The sequence below is a fragment of the Bombina bombina genome, chromosome 2, assembly GCF_027579735.1.
Source record: "Bombina bombina isolate aBomBom1 chromosome 2, aBomBom1.pri, whole genome shotgun sequence".
NCBI lineage: Eukaryota > Metazoa > Chordata > Amphibia > Anura > Bombinatoridae > Bombina > Bombina bombina.
Window position 1 is genome coordinate 328,217,809 of NC_069500.1, and position 17,709 is coordinate 328,235,517.

Here is a 17,709-nt window from a genome sequence, read left to right on the forward strand (position 1 = left end):
GCCTGAAACTGAAGTTAAGAAGCAGCAAATCATGTCCTCTCACCTTTTAATAAATCTACCCCCATTTGTTTTCTAGGGTTAATTTCATGTGAAAACTGATGCCTGCAGCTCAGGAACAGCAGCTCTTGGCTGTCATTTTGGCGCAAGGGGGTTATTACTGAGTGTCTGGACCATAGACAAATTGTACCTTTTCATCTTATATTAATATTTTTCTAGCAGTTAATATTTAACAACTATATTTTGACCCTTTAGGATCTTACTACAAACAACTTATCAATCTTTTATACTGTCAAATAGGCAAGATGGTAGATGTATACTTTGCAGAAGTGTTTCCTAAAACTTTTTTTAGTATCTCTCTGAGAATTTATTTTCCTCTTCATATTAAGCAGCTTTTAGATTGGTGGTCTCAGTTGGCAGAGGGCCTCCTCTTTACAGACCTATGTTGGATTAACATAAATACAGATTCCAGCAAATTGAGCTGACGTCAAGTTGCCAGTGGTGGGTGGTATGTTCAGGTTCAATAGATTTAAGAAGACTTGTTCATTTTATCAAACATTATGTAGATCAGAGTAATAACCCTGACACTGCAACATTTTTAAAATTCTATGAAAGGGCGAAGCGGTCAACATTTTCAGAGACGTGAAGGCAGCAATGTCTTACATAAATACTTTAGGAACAAGAAATCGAGCAGTTCTCAAGTAAGTCAGTCCATTATTCGTTTCTGTTCAGAAATATATGTGTAGAATCTTTAAGCAGTTAATCTATTTGCAGATCCCTGATATGAAGCAGATTTCCAGAGTGACAGTCTTTCAGATAAAAAAAATGTCCATGGCTTCCAATTATCAAGCAATCACACATGCGGGCATGGAGGTAAAAGAAAAGAAAGTTTGTGTAGAATCTAAAACAGCATGATGGTAAAATCACCAGAGGTTGGAGACACAGTCTTACGTGTTTTGGCAAAGCAAACCCTTAATCATAGGCCTGTGTCTCCTTTCCGCTACCTCAATTATATGTAGAAAAAAGCAATCTCATAGGTGCAAAATTAAACTTCACACAGGTGAAAAATAAAGAGGTTATAAAAAGGGTACATAGAACGGTTCACATCATTATGCAATTTTTTAAAGTGGCAAACTCAATTTAGCTAGTAAGAGTTTGCATGTTTAAATAGTATTCCAAATAATATGCAGCAATCAAATTTGAGCATGTAACATATATACCCATCATGGGTGAAGTACTGAAAGACAATAGTATAATATTGCATATCATATGGTCACATGACATGCATCCATTTAAAGTGTCAAAAAACACACACACACAAAAAAGAAATTTAATTATCAAGTACATGCATTTTTAAGTTGGTCTATCACTTAGTTGATTGGGAGGTGTTTTTGTTTGTTTTTTTCTGATGGGGGACTTTGAATGCTTCACCTACAATATCCGTATCACCTGAGCTACATTGCAGGATTTGTCTTTCATTCTTCCTTTCTCTGACTAAGAATGCCAGGGGAATCCACTTTCATATGCAGTTGGTGATAACGATTCAAGTATTTCTGAGAGTTTTTCATGCCACGGAAAAGAAGTATGCCAGATTTGAAGAAACAATAAAAAAAAAAAAATACTTCATCATCTGTCTCTAGAGTCTGGGATATATTTTCAAGGTGTATGTTACAATTCTACGTCCAATATTAAATTATGTAAATTTTTGTTATTCTTTCATGATCGTTTTCAAAGTTTGAGATTTATGACACTAAAAGTGCACATCTCTGCCATTTCAGAATTTAACTGTAGATCTTTTTAAGGATTGGCTCATATCCATTTTTCAAAGAACCAAATTATACTGTTTGTACTTACCTCTGATACTTGGTTTGCACAGGCGCATGGTGGAGGGAGAATCGTGGTTTGGGGCTGCTATGCTGCCTTAGAGCCTGGACACCTTGGAATCATTGAGGGAACAATTAATTCAAAAGTGTATCAAGGCATTTTATAGGAGAATCAGGACAGCAGTTCGTGACCTCAGGCTTGAGAGGTTGGGTGATGTTACAGTGACCCAACCTCTCAAGCCTGAGGTCACAGACTGCTGCCCTGATTCTCCTATAAAATGCCTTGATACAGATGAAAGAAGACTTTCAGAATTCCCAAGTCAGAGTCATACCCTTAACCCAATTGAGATGCTCATCCTCAATGTTGTGTAAGTCTTTCAAGCATTTACAGGAAATGTTTTGTGTAGGTTATTGCTGCTAATGGAGGATCTTCAAGTTAATACATTCTAGGGTTCACTTTTTCCAGCATGCTTGTGAATGATTACTCAATGTCTTCAATAAAAATGTGAAAAGTACTAATATATTTGTTTATTAGGTTAGTCATATTGTGTTTGTCTATAATTATGACTTTGATGAGGATCACACCAAATTATATGAGAAATAATGCAGAAATCCAGGTAATTTTAAAAGGGTTCACAAACTTTTTTCTTGTAGCTGTACATTATTAGGTGAGATGAGTGATACATACAGATGGTAGCTGTTGGCATCATAGTCTGTGCACAGTCCCAAACCTGGGAGCAACTGCAAGGGCAAAATTCAGCCACATTTTGCAAAGATTTTAGTACTCCGCTTAGACCTATATATGAAAAAGTAGAAAATGTTTCTGTGTCTTGTATATGTGTAAGACCTATATATGAAAAATTAGAACATGTTTCTGTGTCTTGTATATGTGTATTTATAACCATAGAATATAAGTTAAATAGAAAGTGTTGCTTTCCTCCTTTGTGTATTTCTGTTTTTTCTCTTTGTTTCTTTAGAAATCCACTGCTCTCTTAGTAATATGCAATTCCTGTATATATCTATGTATTATAATCTAATGTAATTAAGGGATGATAATTTAAAGCAACAATTTCTATGAGTTGCTGCTTATTTTTGACCAAGTACTGCAAAAAAAATAAATGTTATAAGTCAAACCCATTTTATTTTATCTGGAATGTTTAATTTGTAAAGGTTTTGAAAACTGTCTAACAATAAAGTTATAGTATTGATAAAAAGACTGATGGAAATATAAATTGAGGGTGATTAGTAATGTGTTAAAAAAATTATGTTGTGTGTATCTAGGACAGTGAGCATGGAAGTGGCCTCACCAGAAAGATGGACAGTCTTGGCAGCAATCATTCCATCCCAAGCATGTCGGTCAGTACGGGTAGCCAGAGCAGTAGTGTGAACAGCATGCAGGAGGTGATGGATGATGGGAGCCCTGATATAGTCTTAATGCCGAGTCTCAGTTGCAGTTTTGATTCAACCTCTTCCCTGGTTCCTAGGAAGGTAAGATTGTGGGTTGCCAAATATAAAGTATCTCACTGTAGTGATTCTAGTTATTCCTTTAGTTTTGCTTTTAAAGGGGGAAAACACCTTAATGTTTGAGTATTGAATGAATGTTTGGAATGAGAGTGTAAAATAAAGATCAGTCGTTTTTAACTAAATTGCATTATACCCCGCCTGTAAATTTAAATGCATGATTTCATGTTGGAAGCGCAGGAAAAATTCAGGCAACAATATGGCAGCTAAAAGTTATTTACACTAAAAGTGGTCACCAAAACCAATATAATTTTTTTTTTTTTTTTTAAAGAGACTTGTATTGCCAACAATTCCCTCAATATTATCAAACAATTTATAGAATGAGTTCCATAAACAGAATAACCATTTTATTGTTTATTTAACATTTCATTCTAAAAAATCATGCTTCATTCATTCTCTGTCATCTGTGTTTCTTGGTGGTGTAAAAAGTGTTGTTGGTTAGTTATTACACTTCTGCTGAACACCTTTTAAAGTTTTTTTTTTTTTATGTCTGTATGGTAGATATAGTATTCATGTAATTAGTTTTTATGCTGTTGGAAGACTACTTCCAGTTTTCTGATATTTAATGCCTACTTTGACTAATCTGCAAGAACATGCATTGCACTTATTCTATTTAAAAATAGTGTTATTATATGCATTATCTTCAGCTAGAGGAGTCTATGAATTTGAGTACTAATTATTTTCCTCCTGTTCATATTTTTCACCACAAATAGTCTGGTTCAGATAATAGCCATCCTGTGAGTTCAAAAGGAAACCATAATCTTTCAAAGTTATGTTCATCCAACTAAGTATGTAGTATCATCAATAACTGGCAAGAATAAAGTTTTTGTTGAAGGACTTTGTAAAGCAACTGCTTGGTCCTCTGCGTACATTCTGTTAATTTAGTAACTTGGGCAATACAGTAGAGATTTCTCTCTTCTTTTTTGCAGGTTACCATGTTAGGACAAACCTTGCAGTATCAGAACACAAAGGCTGGCAGTGTTTTACCATTTTGGTGTATTGTGTTCTTCATCTGCGCTGATTTACTTTACCTAGAATTCTCTGGTGTCCATTCCTACTCTTACAGTAGCTGTGGTCTGCCTGATTGTATATTTTGTGCTATTTTGGTCAAAGCAACTATATGGCTCCATGTTTTTGAGCCTATATTGCTGATTATTCTTTCCACAAGACCGCTTCAACATGTGCAGAGGCTGCCTTCAGGGAATTCTCTTAAAAAAACTGTGTGAGGTGCAAGATATCTCCCATAGAAAGTATTGGGGCTTATTGGAAAGGGAAACTTTAAAAACTATTCACCGCAGCCAATACAATTCGGGTTACTCTTACATTCTTTTACTAATCAGATTACTCGTACATTTGCCTCTATTTTGGTATGCATATGTTTTTCTATGAGGGTAATACGTTTTTTGAGTATTTTGACACAATCTTGTCGTCATTTAGTTTGTGAGGAAAAAAAAACAGCAAGAACTGCAGGGGGAAAATATTTAGAGAATGCACGAAACTTGGTGGAGAAATTTCAACTGCACTCACGGAATACTCCTTTTACAATAGAACATAATATTCTTTTAATATTGTATTATAAATACAAATTTCACAGCGTTTTTTTTTAATGTGCAGTGTTCTTTTTATTAGGATTTCAACTCTGTGCCTTAGTTTTTTCCTGCAAATTTTAATTATTCCATACAATATTTGCCGATTAGTTTTGTTACGATTTTTAATGTGATTGAACAATATATTTTTTACAGCATATTTTTATTTCAGTATAATTTATTTGTTTTATACAATTAGTTTGACACACCGTTCTCAAGGTAAAACTTGTCTTTAGAGAATTACAACAGAGGCTTCATAGTATTGGTGTGATTTCTTAGAGAATCTCACAAGCCCAAACAGCTTGAGAGAATAGGGCCCTTAGTAACATAGTCGATTATACTAAAAGAAAAGTGTCTTTTTAGGAATATCCAGTAAATATTGCTACTCCTTTTTTTGCAATAGCTATCATAACCATGGATTACATTTTTAAAATATAGCAACATTTTTAAAGCTATCCACTGTGTATTCACTACTTTCACAGATTCACGGCTCTTACTGTGAAAAAAAAAATTTCTCATGAATTATCTTTTCCTACAATCTTAAAGGGTTGTCCCATTAAACTCTTGGTACAAACATTGACAATTCTAACTCTGTATATGAAAACAGCATTACAGTTTTTAATGTAAAGCTTACGTTCTTCTGCTGAGAAAAACAATAAATATTTTGTTTTTATTCTTGTGAGGCATGTCGGTCTCTACTAGTGGAGACTTCTTATTAGCCAGAGAGCAGTACATTTTACACTGTATCTGAAACCTAAACCATAAATTTAGGTTTCATGTACGAAGCAGCATAAGCTGCTTCAAAGCAAGCTTGCTTCCCGCAATGTAAGAAACAGTGGTTCTTATCTGAAGTGGTGGCGAAAAATCACTGAAGCTCACTCACTCAGGGTGATTAAAAGGGCCCTTCTCCCTCGCAAGTTGAGTAGCTTGTCCACTCGCCTTTTAGTAAATGTGGCCTTTAATGGCATTTTTGCTGGTGGCCTTTTTCACAGCCAGAGCTGTGTTTTGTTTTTTTTTCTGTCAGGATAAGGTAACGAGTAGCACTATTAATTTGCTCCTTCTGAATGTTTATTTTTCCATTTTGGACTTGTCATCTAAGCATGATATGGAGAATTTGCTTTTCAAACCATGACTTTAGCATGATCATGGTATAAAAAACATATGTTGGACATGCAGCGCAAGCATTTGGTCTTTCTTGGTGAACGTTCACCAAGTTTCATCAGTTGGAATTGTTAAGAGAGTATATTTAGGTAATGCCTAGAAAAGTGGTTCTTCTATGGAACTAACCCCACAATAACTTAAAAATAAAGTGTAAGTGATTTTGTTTCTTAGCCACTCTTTATAATTGTATTTGCAAAACCCTTTGTTGTTGAACTCCTAAAATTTTCTCTATGCAGTTAAATGGACAATGCTGAAATTAGAAAGCATTTTAAAGTTGTTTTGTGAGTGTGCATTTGGAACGCAGTGAAAATTTGGTGGCCTCAATCTGTACAACATTTTCCTATGGGTACAGAATATCTCCTTAACATATGATAGCCTTTAAATGCTTACTAATAACATTAACATTTGCCTTTTATCACTTTAAGTGAAGTATTCTGTTTTATTCTCTTCACATAATATAAAGTGGCAGTTTTCTGCACTATACATTTTTCCTACTCTTATTTATTAAGGGCTATATAATATCTGGATATTTGATATTGGCTCTTTTTAGTGTTTTGGCTTTGTGTTTGTTTTTGTTAATGCCTTTTATAACATGTCTTCAAGCTGTAAAATGTATTTTCTTTCATGTAATTGGCAAGAATCCATGAGCTAGTGACGTATGGGATATACAATCCTACCATGAGGGGCAAAGTTTTCCAAACCTCAAAATGCCTATAAATACACCCCTCACCACACCCACAATTCAGTTTTACAAACTTTGCCTTCTATGGATGGGGTGAAGAAAGTTTGTGCTTGATTTTCTTCTGCGATATGCGCTTCTGCATTTTGAAGCCCGTTTCCTCTCAGAGTACAGTGAATGTCAGAGGGATGTGAAGGGAGTATCGCCTATTGATTCTATGGTTTTCCTCACGGGAAATCTTTTCAAAGGTTCTCTGTTATCGGTCGTAGAGATTAATCTCCTACCTCCCTTTTCAGATTGACAATATACTCTCATATTCCAATACCTCTACTGTTACTTTTTCAGTACTGGTTTGGCTATCTGCTATATGTGGATGGGTGTCTTTTAATAAGAATGTTTTTTTACTTAAGACACTCTCAGCTATGGTTTGGCACTTTATGTATTAATATAAAGTTTTAAATATATGTATTGTACTTATATTTGCCATGAGTCAGGTTTATGTGCATTTCCTTTTGCAGACTATCAGTTTCAAAATTGGGAAACATATTTAGAAAGTTATTTTTTCTTACCTGGGGTATAGTCTGTCTTCAAATTTACTGCTTTTTCATTAAATTTCACTGGCAAAATTAGGCTTGCAAGGTCGCAAAATGCTGAAGTTTATTACATCATTCTTGGCACGAAAATTTTGGCGCAAAGGTATGTTCGGTGACGCAAATTCGTAATTTCCGGCGTTTTACCTGACGCCAGGTTTCCTTGCAAGGTTGCTTCTGCCATGATGCAAGTTACGTCATTTCCGAATGTTGTTAGCGCCAAAAAAAAATTCATTTTGTGTTGTGCGTCATACTTGGCGCCAAATAATTTAATTATTTAAAACCCCACTTCCTATATGCCTCTTGCCTTTTTCTATGCTCAGAGGGCTATGCTGTTTGCATTTTTTTCTTATTCCTGAAACTTCCATATAAGGAAATTGATCATTTTGCGTTATATGTTGTTTTTTCTCTTACAATTGCAAGATGTCTCAATCGGATCCTGTCTCAGAAACCACTGTTGGATCCCTGTTGCCTGATAACAGTTCTACCAAAGCTAAGTGTATCTGTTGTAAATTAGCAGAGATTATATCTCCAGCTGTAGTATGTAATAGTTGTCATGATAAGCTTTTACATGCAGAGAATGTATCCATCATTACTAGTACAATGCCTGTTGTTCCTTCAACATCTAATGTACATGATATCCCTGTGAATATAAAAGATTTGATTGCTGATGCGATTCAGAAGGCTTTGTCTGCTATTCCACATTCTAATAAACGTAAAAGGTCTTTTAAAACGTCTCATAAAGTTGATGAAATTTCAAATGACTGACACCATACTGAATTATCCTCCTCTGATGAGGCTCTATCTGATTCAGAAGATCCTACCTCACATATTGACACTGACAAATCTACTAATCTCTTTAAGATGGGTAGTATATTCGTTCTTTGTTAAAAGAGGTGTTGATTACTTTGGATATTGAGGAAACTAGTCCTCGTGATACTAAAACTAGTAAACGTTTAAATTCTGTTTATAAACCTCCTGTGGTTACTCCAGAGGTTTTTCCAGTTCCTGATGCTATTTCTGATATGATTACAAAGGAATGGAATAGGCCTGGTACTTCTTTTATTCCTTCTTGTAGGTTTAAAAAGTTGTATCCTTTGCCAGCAATTAGATTGGAGTTTTGGGGAAAAAATCCCTAAAGTTGATGGGGCTATTTCTACTCTTGCCAAACATATTACTATCCCTATGGAAGATAGTACTTTCTTTAAGGACCCTTTAGATAGGAAACTTGAATCTTATCTAAGGAAAGCTTATTTATATTCTGGCTATCTTCTCAGGCCTGCCATTTCTATGGCTGATGTTGCAGCTGCATCAACTTTTTGGTTGGAAAGTTTAGCGCAACAGGAAACAGATCCTGATTTGTCTAGCATTGTTCGCTTACTTCAACATGCTAATCATTTTATCTGTGATGCTATTTTTGATATCATCAAAATTGATGGTAAATCTATGTCTTTAGCTATTTTAGCTAGAAGAGCTTTGTGACTCAAATATTGGAATGCTGACATGGTATCTAAGTCTAGATTACTATCTCTTTCTTTCCAAGGTAACAATTTATTTGGTTCTCAGTTGGATTCAATTATTTAAATTGTCACTGGGGGAAGGGAGTTTTTTTTTACCTCAGGATAAAAGATCTAAGGGTAAATCTAAAGCTTCTAATAGTTTTCGTTCTTTTCAACAGAATAAGGAACAGAAAGCAAATCCTTCCCCCAAAGAATCTGGTTCCAATTGGAAACCTTCTTCAAGTTGGAATAAATCCAAGCCTTTTAAGAAACCAAAGCCAGCCCCCAAGTCTGCATGAAGATGCGGCCCTCATTCCAGCTCAGCTGGTGGGGGGCAGATTAAACATTTTCAGAAACATTTGGGCAGATTCTATCCAAAATCAATGGATTCAGAGTAAGACCTCCTGTGAGAAGTTTTTTTTTTTTCTCTCACGCGTTCCAGAAAATCCAGTGAAGGCTCAGGCTTTTCTGAAGTGTGTGTCAGATCTAGAGCTTTCAGGGGTAATTATACCAGTTCCATTTCAGGAACAGGATCTGGGGTTTTATTCAAATCTATTCAATGTCCCAAAGAAAGAAAATTCATTAAGGCCAGTTCTGGATCTGAAAATTTTGAACAGTTTTGTAAGAGTGCCAACTTTCAAAATGGTGATTATAAGGATTATTCTGCCTTTTGTTCAGCAAGGTCATTATATGTCCACGATAGACTTACAGGATGCATATCTTCATATTCCGATTCATCCAGACCACTATCGGTTTCTGAGATACTCTTCTAGACAAGCATTACCAATTTGTCGCTCTTCCATTTGGCCTAGCGACAGCTCCAATAATTTTTCCAAAGGTTCTCGGTGCCCTACTCTCTGTAATCAGAGAACAGGGCATTGCAGTGTTTCCTTATTTGGACGATATCTTGGTACTAGCTCAGTCTTTACATTCTGCCGAATCTCACTCAAATCAACTAGTGTTGTTTCTTCAAAGGCATGGTTGGAGGATCAATTTACCAAAAGGTTCCTTGATTCCTCAGACAAGGGTCACCTTTTTAGGTTTCCAGATAGATTCAGTGTCTATGACTCTGTCTCTAACAGACAAGAGACAAATAAAATTGGTTTCAGCTTGTCGAAACCTTCAGTCTCAATCATTCCTTTTAGTGGCTATGTGCATGGAAGTTTTAGGTCTCATGACTGCAGCATCGGACGCGATTCCCTTTGCTCGTTTTCATATGAGACCTCTCCAGCTTTGTATGCTGAATCAATGGTGCAGGGATTATACAAAGATATCACAATTAATATCCTTAAATCCCAATGTTCAACTTTCTCTGACTTGGTGGTTAGATCACCATCGTATAATTCAAGGGGCCTCTTTTGTTCGTCCAACCTGGACTGTAATTACAACAGATCCAAGTCTTTCAGGTTGGGGAGCTGTCTGAGGTCTCTGGCAGCACAAGTGATTTGGAAATCTCAAGATGCAAGGTTACCAATCAATATTTTAGAACTCTATGCTATTTTCAGGGCTCTTCACATTTGGCCTCTGTTGAAGAGAGAACCATTCATTTGTTTTCAGACAAACAATATCACAACTGTGGCATATGTCAAACATCAGGGTGGGACTCACAGTCCCCTAGCTATGAAAGAAGTATCTTGGATACTTTCTTGGGCAGAATCCAGCTCTTGTCTAATTTCTGCGGTACATATCCCAGGTGTAGACAATTAGGAAGCGGATTATCTAAGCCGTCAGACTTTACATCCGGGGGAGTGGTTGCTCCATCCAGATGTGTTTTTTCAGATTGTTCAGATGTGGGTTCTTCCAGAAATAGATCTGATGGCTTCCCATCTAAACAAGAATCTTCCCATGTACCTATCCAGGTCCAGTGATCCTCAGACGGAGTCGGTGGATGCGTTAGCAGTTCCTTGGTTTTACCAACCTGCTTATATCTTTCCGCCTCTAGTTCTTCTTCCAAGAGTGATCTCCAAGATCATCATGGAACATTTGTTTGTGTTTCTAGTAGCACCAGCATGGCCTCACAGGTTCTGGTCCGCATATCACTGGTTTTGGTATGCATCTTGTCCGGATGTCCAGTTGTCAACTTTGGCCACTTCCTTTAAGACAAGACCTTCTGTCTCAAGGTCCGTTTTTCCATCAGTATCTCAAATCATTAAATTTGAAGGTATGGAAATTGAACGCTTAGTGCTTAGTCATAGAACTTTCTCTTACTCAATGATTGATACTATGTTAGAGGCTTGTAAATCTATTTCTAGGAAGATTTATTATTGAGTTTGGAAGACTTATATTTCATGGTGTTCTTCTCATAAATTGTTCTGGCATTCTTTTAGAATTCCTAGAATTTTACAGTTTCTTCAGGATGGTTTGGATAAAGGTTTATCTGCAAGTTCCTTGAAGGGACAAATCTCTGCTCTTTCTATTTTATTTCACAGAAAGATTGCTAAGCTTCCTGATATTCACTGTTTTGTACAGGCTTTGGTCCGTATCAAGCCTGTCATTAAATCAATCTCTCCTCCTTGGGTCTTAATTTGGTTTTGAAGGCCTTACAGGCTCCTCCTTTTGAGCCTATGCATTCTTTGGATATCAAACTACTTTCTTGAAAAGTGTTGTTCCTTTTGGCCATCTCTTCTGCTAGAAGAGTTTCTGAATTATGTGCTCTTTCTTGTGAGTCACCTTTTATGATTTTCCATCAAGATAAGGCACTTTTGCGAACTTCATTTAAATTTTTACCTAAAGTTGTGAATTCTAACAACATTAATAGGGAAATTGTTGTCACCTCTTTGTATCCTAATCCTAAGAATTCTTTGGAGAGATCCTTACATTCTCTGGATGTTGTAAGAGCTTTGAAATATTATGTTGAAGCTACTTAAGTTTTCAGGAAGACTTCTAGTCTATTTGTTGTCTTTTCTGGTTCTAGGAAAGGTCAGGAAGCTTCTGCCGTTTCCTTGACATCTTGGCTAAAGCTTTTGATTCATCAGGCTTATTTGGAGTCGGGTCAGGCCCCGACTCAGAGAATCACAGCTCATTCTACTAGATCAGTCTCTTTTAAGAATGAAGCTTCAGTTGATCAGATTTGCAAAGCAGCGACTTGGTCTTCTTTGCATACATTTACTAAATTCTACCATTTTGATGTATTTGCCTCTTCTGAAGCAGTTTTTGGTAGAAAAGTTCTTCAGGCAGCTGTTTCAGTTTGATTCCTCTGCTCATGTTTTAAGTTTTTTCTTTTCAATTATGAGAAAAACTTATTTGTTTGGATGTGGATTTAATTATTTCAGCGGAAAATGGCTGTTTTTATTTTTAGCCCTCCCTCTCTAGTGACTCTTCTGTGGAGTTCCACATCTTGGGTATTACTATCCCATACATCACTAGCTCATGGACTCTTGCCAATTATATGAAAGAAAACATAATTTATGTAAGAACTTACCTGATAAATTAATTTCTTTCATATTGACAAGAGTCCATGATACCCACCCTTTTTATGGTGGTTATGTTTTTTTGTATAAAGCACAATTATATTTTCAGTTCCTTTTTTGATGCTTTTTACTCCTTTTTCTATCACCCCACTACTTGGCTATTTGTTAAACTGAATTGTGGGTGTGGTGAGGGGTGTATTCATAGGCATTTTGAGGTTTGGGAAACTTTGCCCCTCCTGGTAGGATTGTATATCTCATACGTCACTAGCTCATGGACTCTTGCCAATATGAAAGAAATGAATTCATCAGGTAAGATCTTACATAAATTATGTTTTATTTAATTTGGGTAGTTGGTTCTCTATTTCCTTAATATTTCAAAAACATTTTTAATTGAGCTATGCTCCCTTAACGCATAATCACCAGCTCTATCTAAGATGTTTTTGAAAAAGGCTTCAAGAAACTTGGAAGAGACACATTTCATAAGAGTGGCTATATACTGAGAAACCTTCTGATCAGAGAATGATTTGCATGATTTCACATTATAATATTTAAATTTCCATTTTATCAAAAGAAAAAAAAATTGAACCCCAAAAAAATCTTTAGCCTTTACATTACAGTATTTTACTATTGAATAATTTTACTATTCTAATATCTAGTCAAGAACCTTTTTTTTTTTTTTTTACCAGGTACACCAGTATTTTATGCTATTTAAAATTCTGAAAACTTGTACAATAAAGCTTTTAAAATAACCCACTACTTCCCCCCCATTCGTATCAGTGAAGTAATGCAACAATGATTATGTTGTCTTCAGAATAGCAATGTGGTTTTAGGTTATTATTGGGTAAGTAACTCTATGTGTAGTTAGAGGATGTAGAAACTTCCTGAGGTCAGTGTTCCTAAGGCTTCTTACAGTTTTATGTATATCTATTTAATTTATAGGCTTCATGTTTATTTTATTGCTGGTTGACAGACTTAAACCTTGACATTTTAATTCCAATAGTTATAAGGAATAATTTTATTTTTACACCTTTCTGTTCTGGTTAGAAGTATTGCTTTGTCCCAGGGCAGTTCACCATAATTCCCAGATAGCATTTGAAGACTGACAAGCCCTGACATTTTACATTTCTTCTTTACAAAGAATTTGTAGCCTAAATTTTCTTCCTTTTTTCTAGTTTTATAGATCTAGGTCCCCCAGTTATTTCAATGTTGGAATTTAGTCCAAAAACATGACCATGGTTGCTTATAGCACCTGATGTTGCTTACATCCATCAGTTAAGTCCAGTCTTGGGATGATGCCAGTAGTTAGAATTCCTGTTTAACATAACCTGCATTCAGAGTTTGTACACAGTTATGCATATCCATATTCAGTACTTTTGGATATACAGCCCTCTGATTGATGAACTAAGTAAAAACTTTCTTTTAACTTAAATATCCCTTCAGTTATACCTGTTTTGTGTTCAGTAGGCTGATCTAGAGACTGGCGACATTCATCCTAAAGTACTTACTTATTTTAAAAAGATGAAGAATGTTCCTTTTATTTGGTATAGCTTGCATGCTACTGCAAAGTCTATCCTTTACCTTACACTGGGATTAAGTGCAAGTGGATCCAATAAATAGGCTACCCATACACTTATGAGGATATTTTAAAATGTTTCTCCACAGCAGTTGTATAGACTGATTGTCTCTAATGTGCCCCATAATAATATAGATTGTGAGTCAGATTGTATGTTCTTTTATATAGGTTTGCTATTAGTAGATAATAGTCTGTATTCATGTTTCCATACAGTTCATGTGTTTACAAGCCAATGTTTTACTAAATTATCCTATGTGTTTGCAACAGGTTAAAGGGACAGTCAAGTCCAAAAAATCCTCATGATTTAAATAATGCATGCAATTTTAAACAACTTCCCAATTTACTTTTATCACCAATTTTGCTTTGTTTTTTTGGCATCCTTAGTTGAAAGCTAAACCTAGGAGGTTCATATGCTAATTTCTTAGACCTTGAAGACTGCCTCTAATCTGAATGCATTTTGACCACTAGAGGGCATTAGTCTATGTGTTTCATATAGATAACATTGAGCTCATGCACATGAAGTGACCTAGGAGTGAGGACTGATTGGCTAAAATGCAAGTCTGTCAAAATAACTGAAAGAAGGGGGCAGTCAGCCGCAGCTTAGATACAAGGTAATTACAGAGGTAAAACATGTATTATTAGAACTGTGTTTGTTATGCAAAACAGGGTAATGGGTAATAAAGGGATTATCTTTCTTTTGAAACAACAAAAATTCTGGTGTTGACTGTCCCTTTAAGGGATTGACAAGCAGCAAAGTTATGAGCCAATAGATCAAAAGTTGAGATTCCTTATAAAGAAATACAAATAAACACTAGTTTCACTGATGCGTAAATCCAAATAAGAGAAAACTGTTACCTATGTACTATCCCCAACCTTCTATGAAAAATGGGGTTTTGATACTATATTTTGGCCAAAGGATGCAAGTTCATCTTCCAGCATCAAGGCAAACCCCATAATCTACCTAGCAGATAGTAGACCTGCAGGGTTCATAGTGTATTATCTGGTAAACTATAAGATCAAAACAAATATAAAGAGCATGTTGTAGATTTCCATAAACATTATAAAAGCAGCTTAAAATATAAAAGATTCAGAGGATGCATGTGAACCTGACCTGCAACTCTGCATCCCTTTTCAAATGCACAGATTTCTGTGTTCAGAGCATTCCCTGGGTTGTGCTAATTTGTTTTGAATTTTTTTGTGAAGTCAAACTTTCTTCTGTGCACAGTAGCTGTTTTTACTGCTGTCAGCAGATGGCTGATAAAAGGCAAATAATGCCACGAAAGGCTTTATATTTGCTCACCTTCACCAGTACTCACTCCTCAATGGAAGGCATTGGATAAAACCAAGATTCCTCCTCCTTATCTGTAGAATAGTATCTTTCCCTAGCAGGCTCTTTAGTCTGTGTACAGAGTGGACATAAAGACTCTGTCTTCTCATTTGGTTTCCTGGCAGACTGCTCAGTAGTGATGCCCTCTTTCTAGGTATGCTGCAGTGGAATGACTTTTAGACTTGCTTGGTTTATTTGTAGTGGCTGTTAAAGATGGTGTACACCAGTATTTCTGGTTGTACCACCTTGGTGCCCAGTGATTCTTGGCCACAGCTCCACTTTGCGTGGTAGGCTGATCGCAGTCAATATCTTGAGCATGTGTGAATTACATCCTTCTATGCACGGTTTGCTTCTCACAGGTCTTACTTTTGAGACTTCTAAGAAGGACCACACACAAATGGGATTACTCAAGTTAATGAACAAAAACAGATTTGCTTTGCGACTTGTAATCTTGCCCTAAGTGTATATACAGAAATACTGGCATCACACAAATGTTGCAGATAAAGTGCTTACCTCTCCAGCATGGAGCCTTTCTTGTCTATGTACCATCTGTACAGATTATTTACTACAAGAATGCATTACCCCCTTAAGGCAAAAATGTTGGCACAATTTGCTAATTTTGTGCAGAGTTTTTGAGCAGGATATAGTGCCACACAGGAATAGGGACATTTGTCAGTCAACTGTGTACCAGTATTTTTGCAGTTGCAAAAACACTGAGCTTGTTATGGCTTTTTCGCATCTGAGGTTGCACAGGTATTACAAGTTGCAAAACAACATATTTTTCTCTTGCGTTAATCCGCGTAATCCAAACAGCCAAATCGTGTGCACGTTCACGTATTCCCCCGTAGAAGTCAATGGAGAACACAAATAGAAAACCCCCCCCACAAAAACCCTAATTTGTTGTGCAAAGCCCATGCATATTCTCCTCCAAACGTGTACATGAAAATGTGAAGATTTTCATGTTTTCGTAACAGAATATGTTCTATTTATTTCTAAATAAATATTTCTCTATATATGTGATGATTTTTGGACAGATATATCTATAGCAAGATATGTATATGAATATATATATGCTTATATATCTCGAGATCTATATGCGATTATCTCTTTGAAAATCCCTCTGAGATATTGTTTAATGTGCATAAGATTGTAATGTGAAATATTTTCTTACCTCCATAGTTAAACATATCTCTATATATAAATCCATGTTTCTCTATGTATGTCAATGTAAAATCCTTGCGTCTGCTTTTTTTTCCCCGAGATCTTCTTTATTTTAGCCCTTATAACTTTTGCGTGCAATATTTTTATAAAATATTTTTTTATTAGACAGTGTCAATGAGTGTAACTGTACTTTGAAATGTATTTTTGAAGTGTTTTGTTAAACTACATTCTGTCATATATATAGATATAACATTTTCAGTTTGTTTTTCTATCATTTTTTTAAAGGTTCTGGGTACTCTCTTGTCTGTTATATGAGCCCATTGTATTAAATTGTTTCCTTACCTGGACAACAGTTTGGCACAGGCTCCATCTTTTCATTTAGCAACATCTCACACTAAGAGACTTTTGATGTTTCTTTAGCAGCATGGTTATAAATCAATTTTCCAAAGAGTTCTCTTGTTCCCCAGAGTCACTTTTCTGGGTATCCATATAGACCCTCTCTGACTGAACAAAGAAGGTTGAAGCTGATTTCAGCTTGTTTGAATCTTCAGTCTGTTTTGTGTCCCTCAGTAGCTCTTTGTATGGAAATTCTAGACCTAATGATTGCCGCATCGAATGCTATTTGATTTGTTTGTTTCACATGAGTCCTCTTCAGCTTTGTATGCTTTGGGATCATACTTGACTTTCTCAGAGGATTTATTTGGATCAGTCTGTCTCGTTGGCTGGATCATCAGTCTATTATTCAGGGGGCTTCTTTTGTTCTTCCTTTTTGGACTGTGATCATGACAGATCTTTCAGGCTGGGGTGCAGTCTGGGGGTCTCAGATTGAGCAGGGAGTTTGGCCTCCTCAAGAGGTGTGGTTGTCAAGAAATGTTTTGGAACTCCGTGCAATTTTCAAGGCCCTTCAGAGATGGCCCCTATTGGAAAGGGACTCTCATCTGTGTTTTCAGTCAGACAGTGTTACGGCAGTGGCATATATCAATCATCAGGGGGAACACGCAGTTCCTTAGCCACGAGAGAAGTATCTCAGATTATTTTCTTGGCAGAGGACAATTGGAGGCAGGTTTTCTCAGTCATCAATCCCTGCATCCTGGGGAATGGTCTCTTGATTTGGATGTGATCAATCAGATAGTGGGTCTTTGGGGTCTCCCAGAGATAGATCTGATGGCTTCTCGGTTGAACAACAAACAACAAACCTCCAGCTGCATTGCCAAGGTAAAGGGATCCTCAGGAAGAATTTGTGGATGCTGTATTAGCTTCATGTTCTTTTTATCTAGCTTATATATTTCCTCCTCTGGTTCTTTTGCCAAGGGTGATTGCCAGGATCAGACGAGGGGTCATCAGTGATACTGATTGCTCCGGCATGGCCTCAGAGGGCTTTT

At 36.2% G+C, this 17,709-nt stretch overlaps 1 protein-coding gene across 1 annotated transcript in view; it reads left to right on the forward strand.

Annotated features, from left to right (window-relative positions):
- Window positions 1-17,709, forward strand: part of TAOK3 (TAO kinase 3) — a gene marked incomplete in the record, with an annotated part of 945,289 nt that overhangs the window by 332,333 nt on the left and 595,247 nt on the right. The window contains 1 exon segment of the mRNA XM_053701678.1: window positions 3,102-3,308. Within this exon segment, the coding sequence (XP_053557653.1) occupies window positions 3,102-3,308 (207 nt within the window).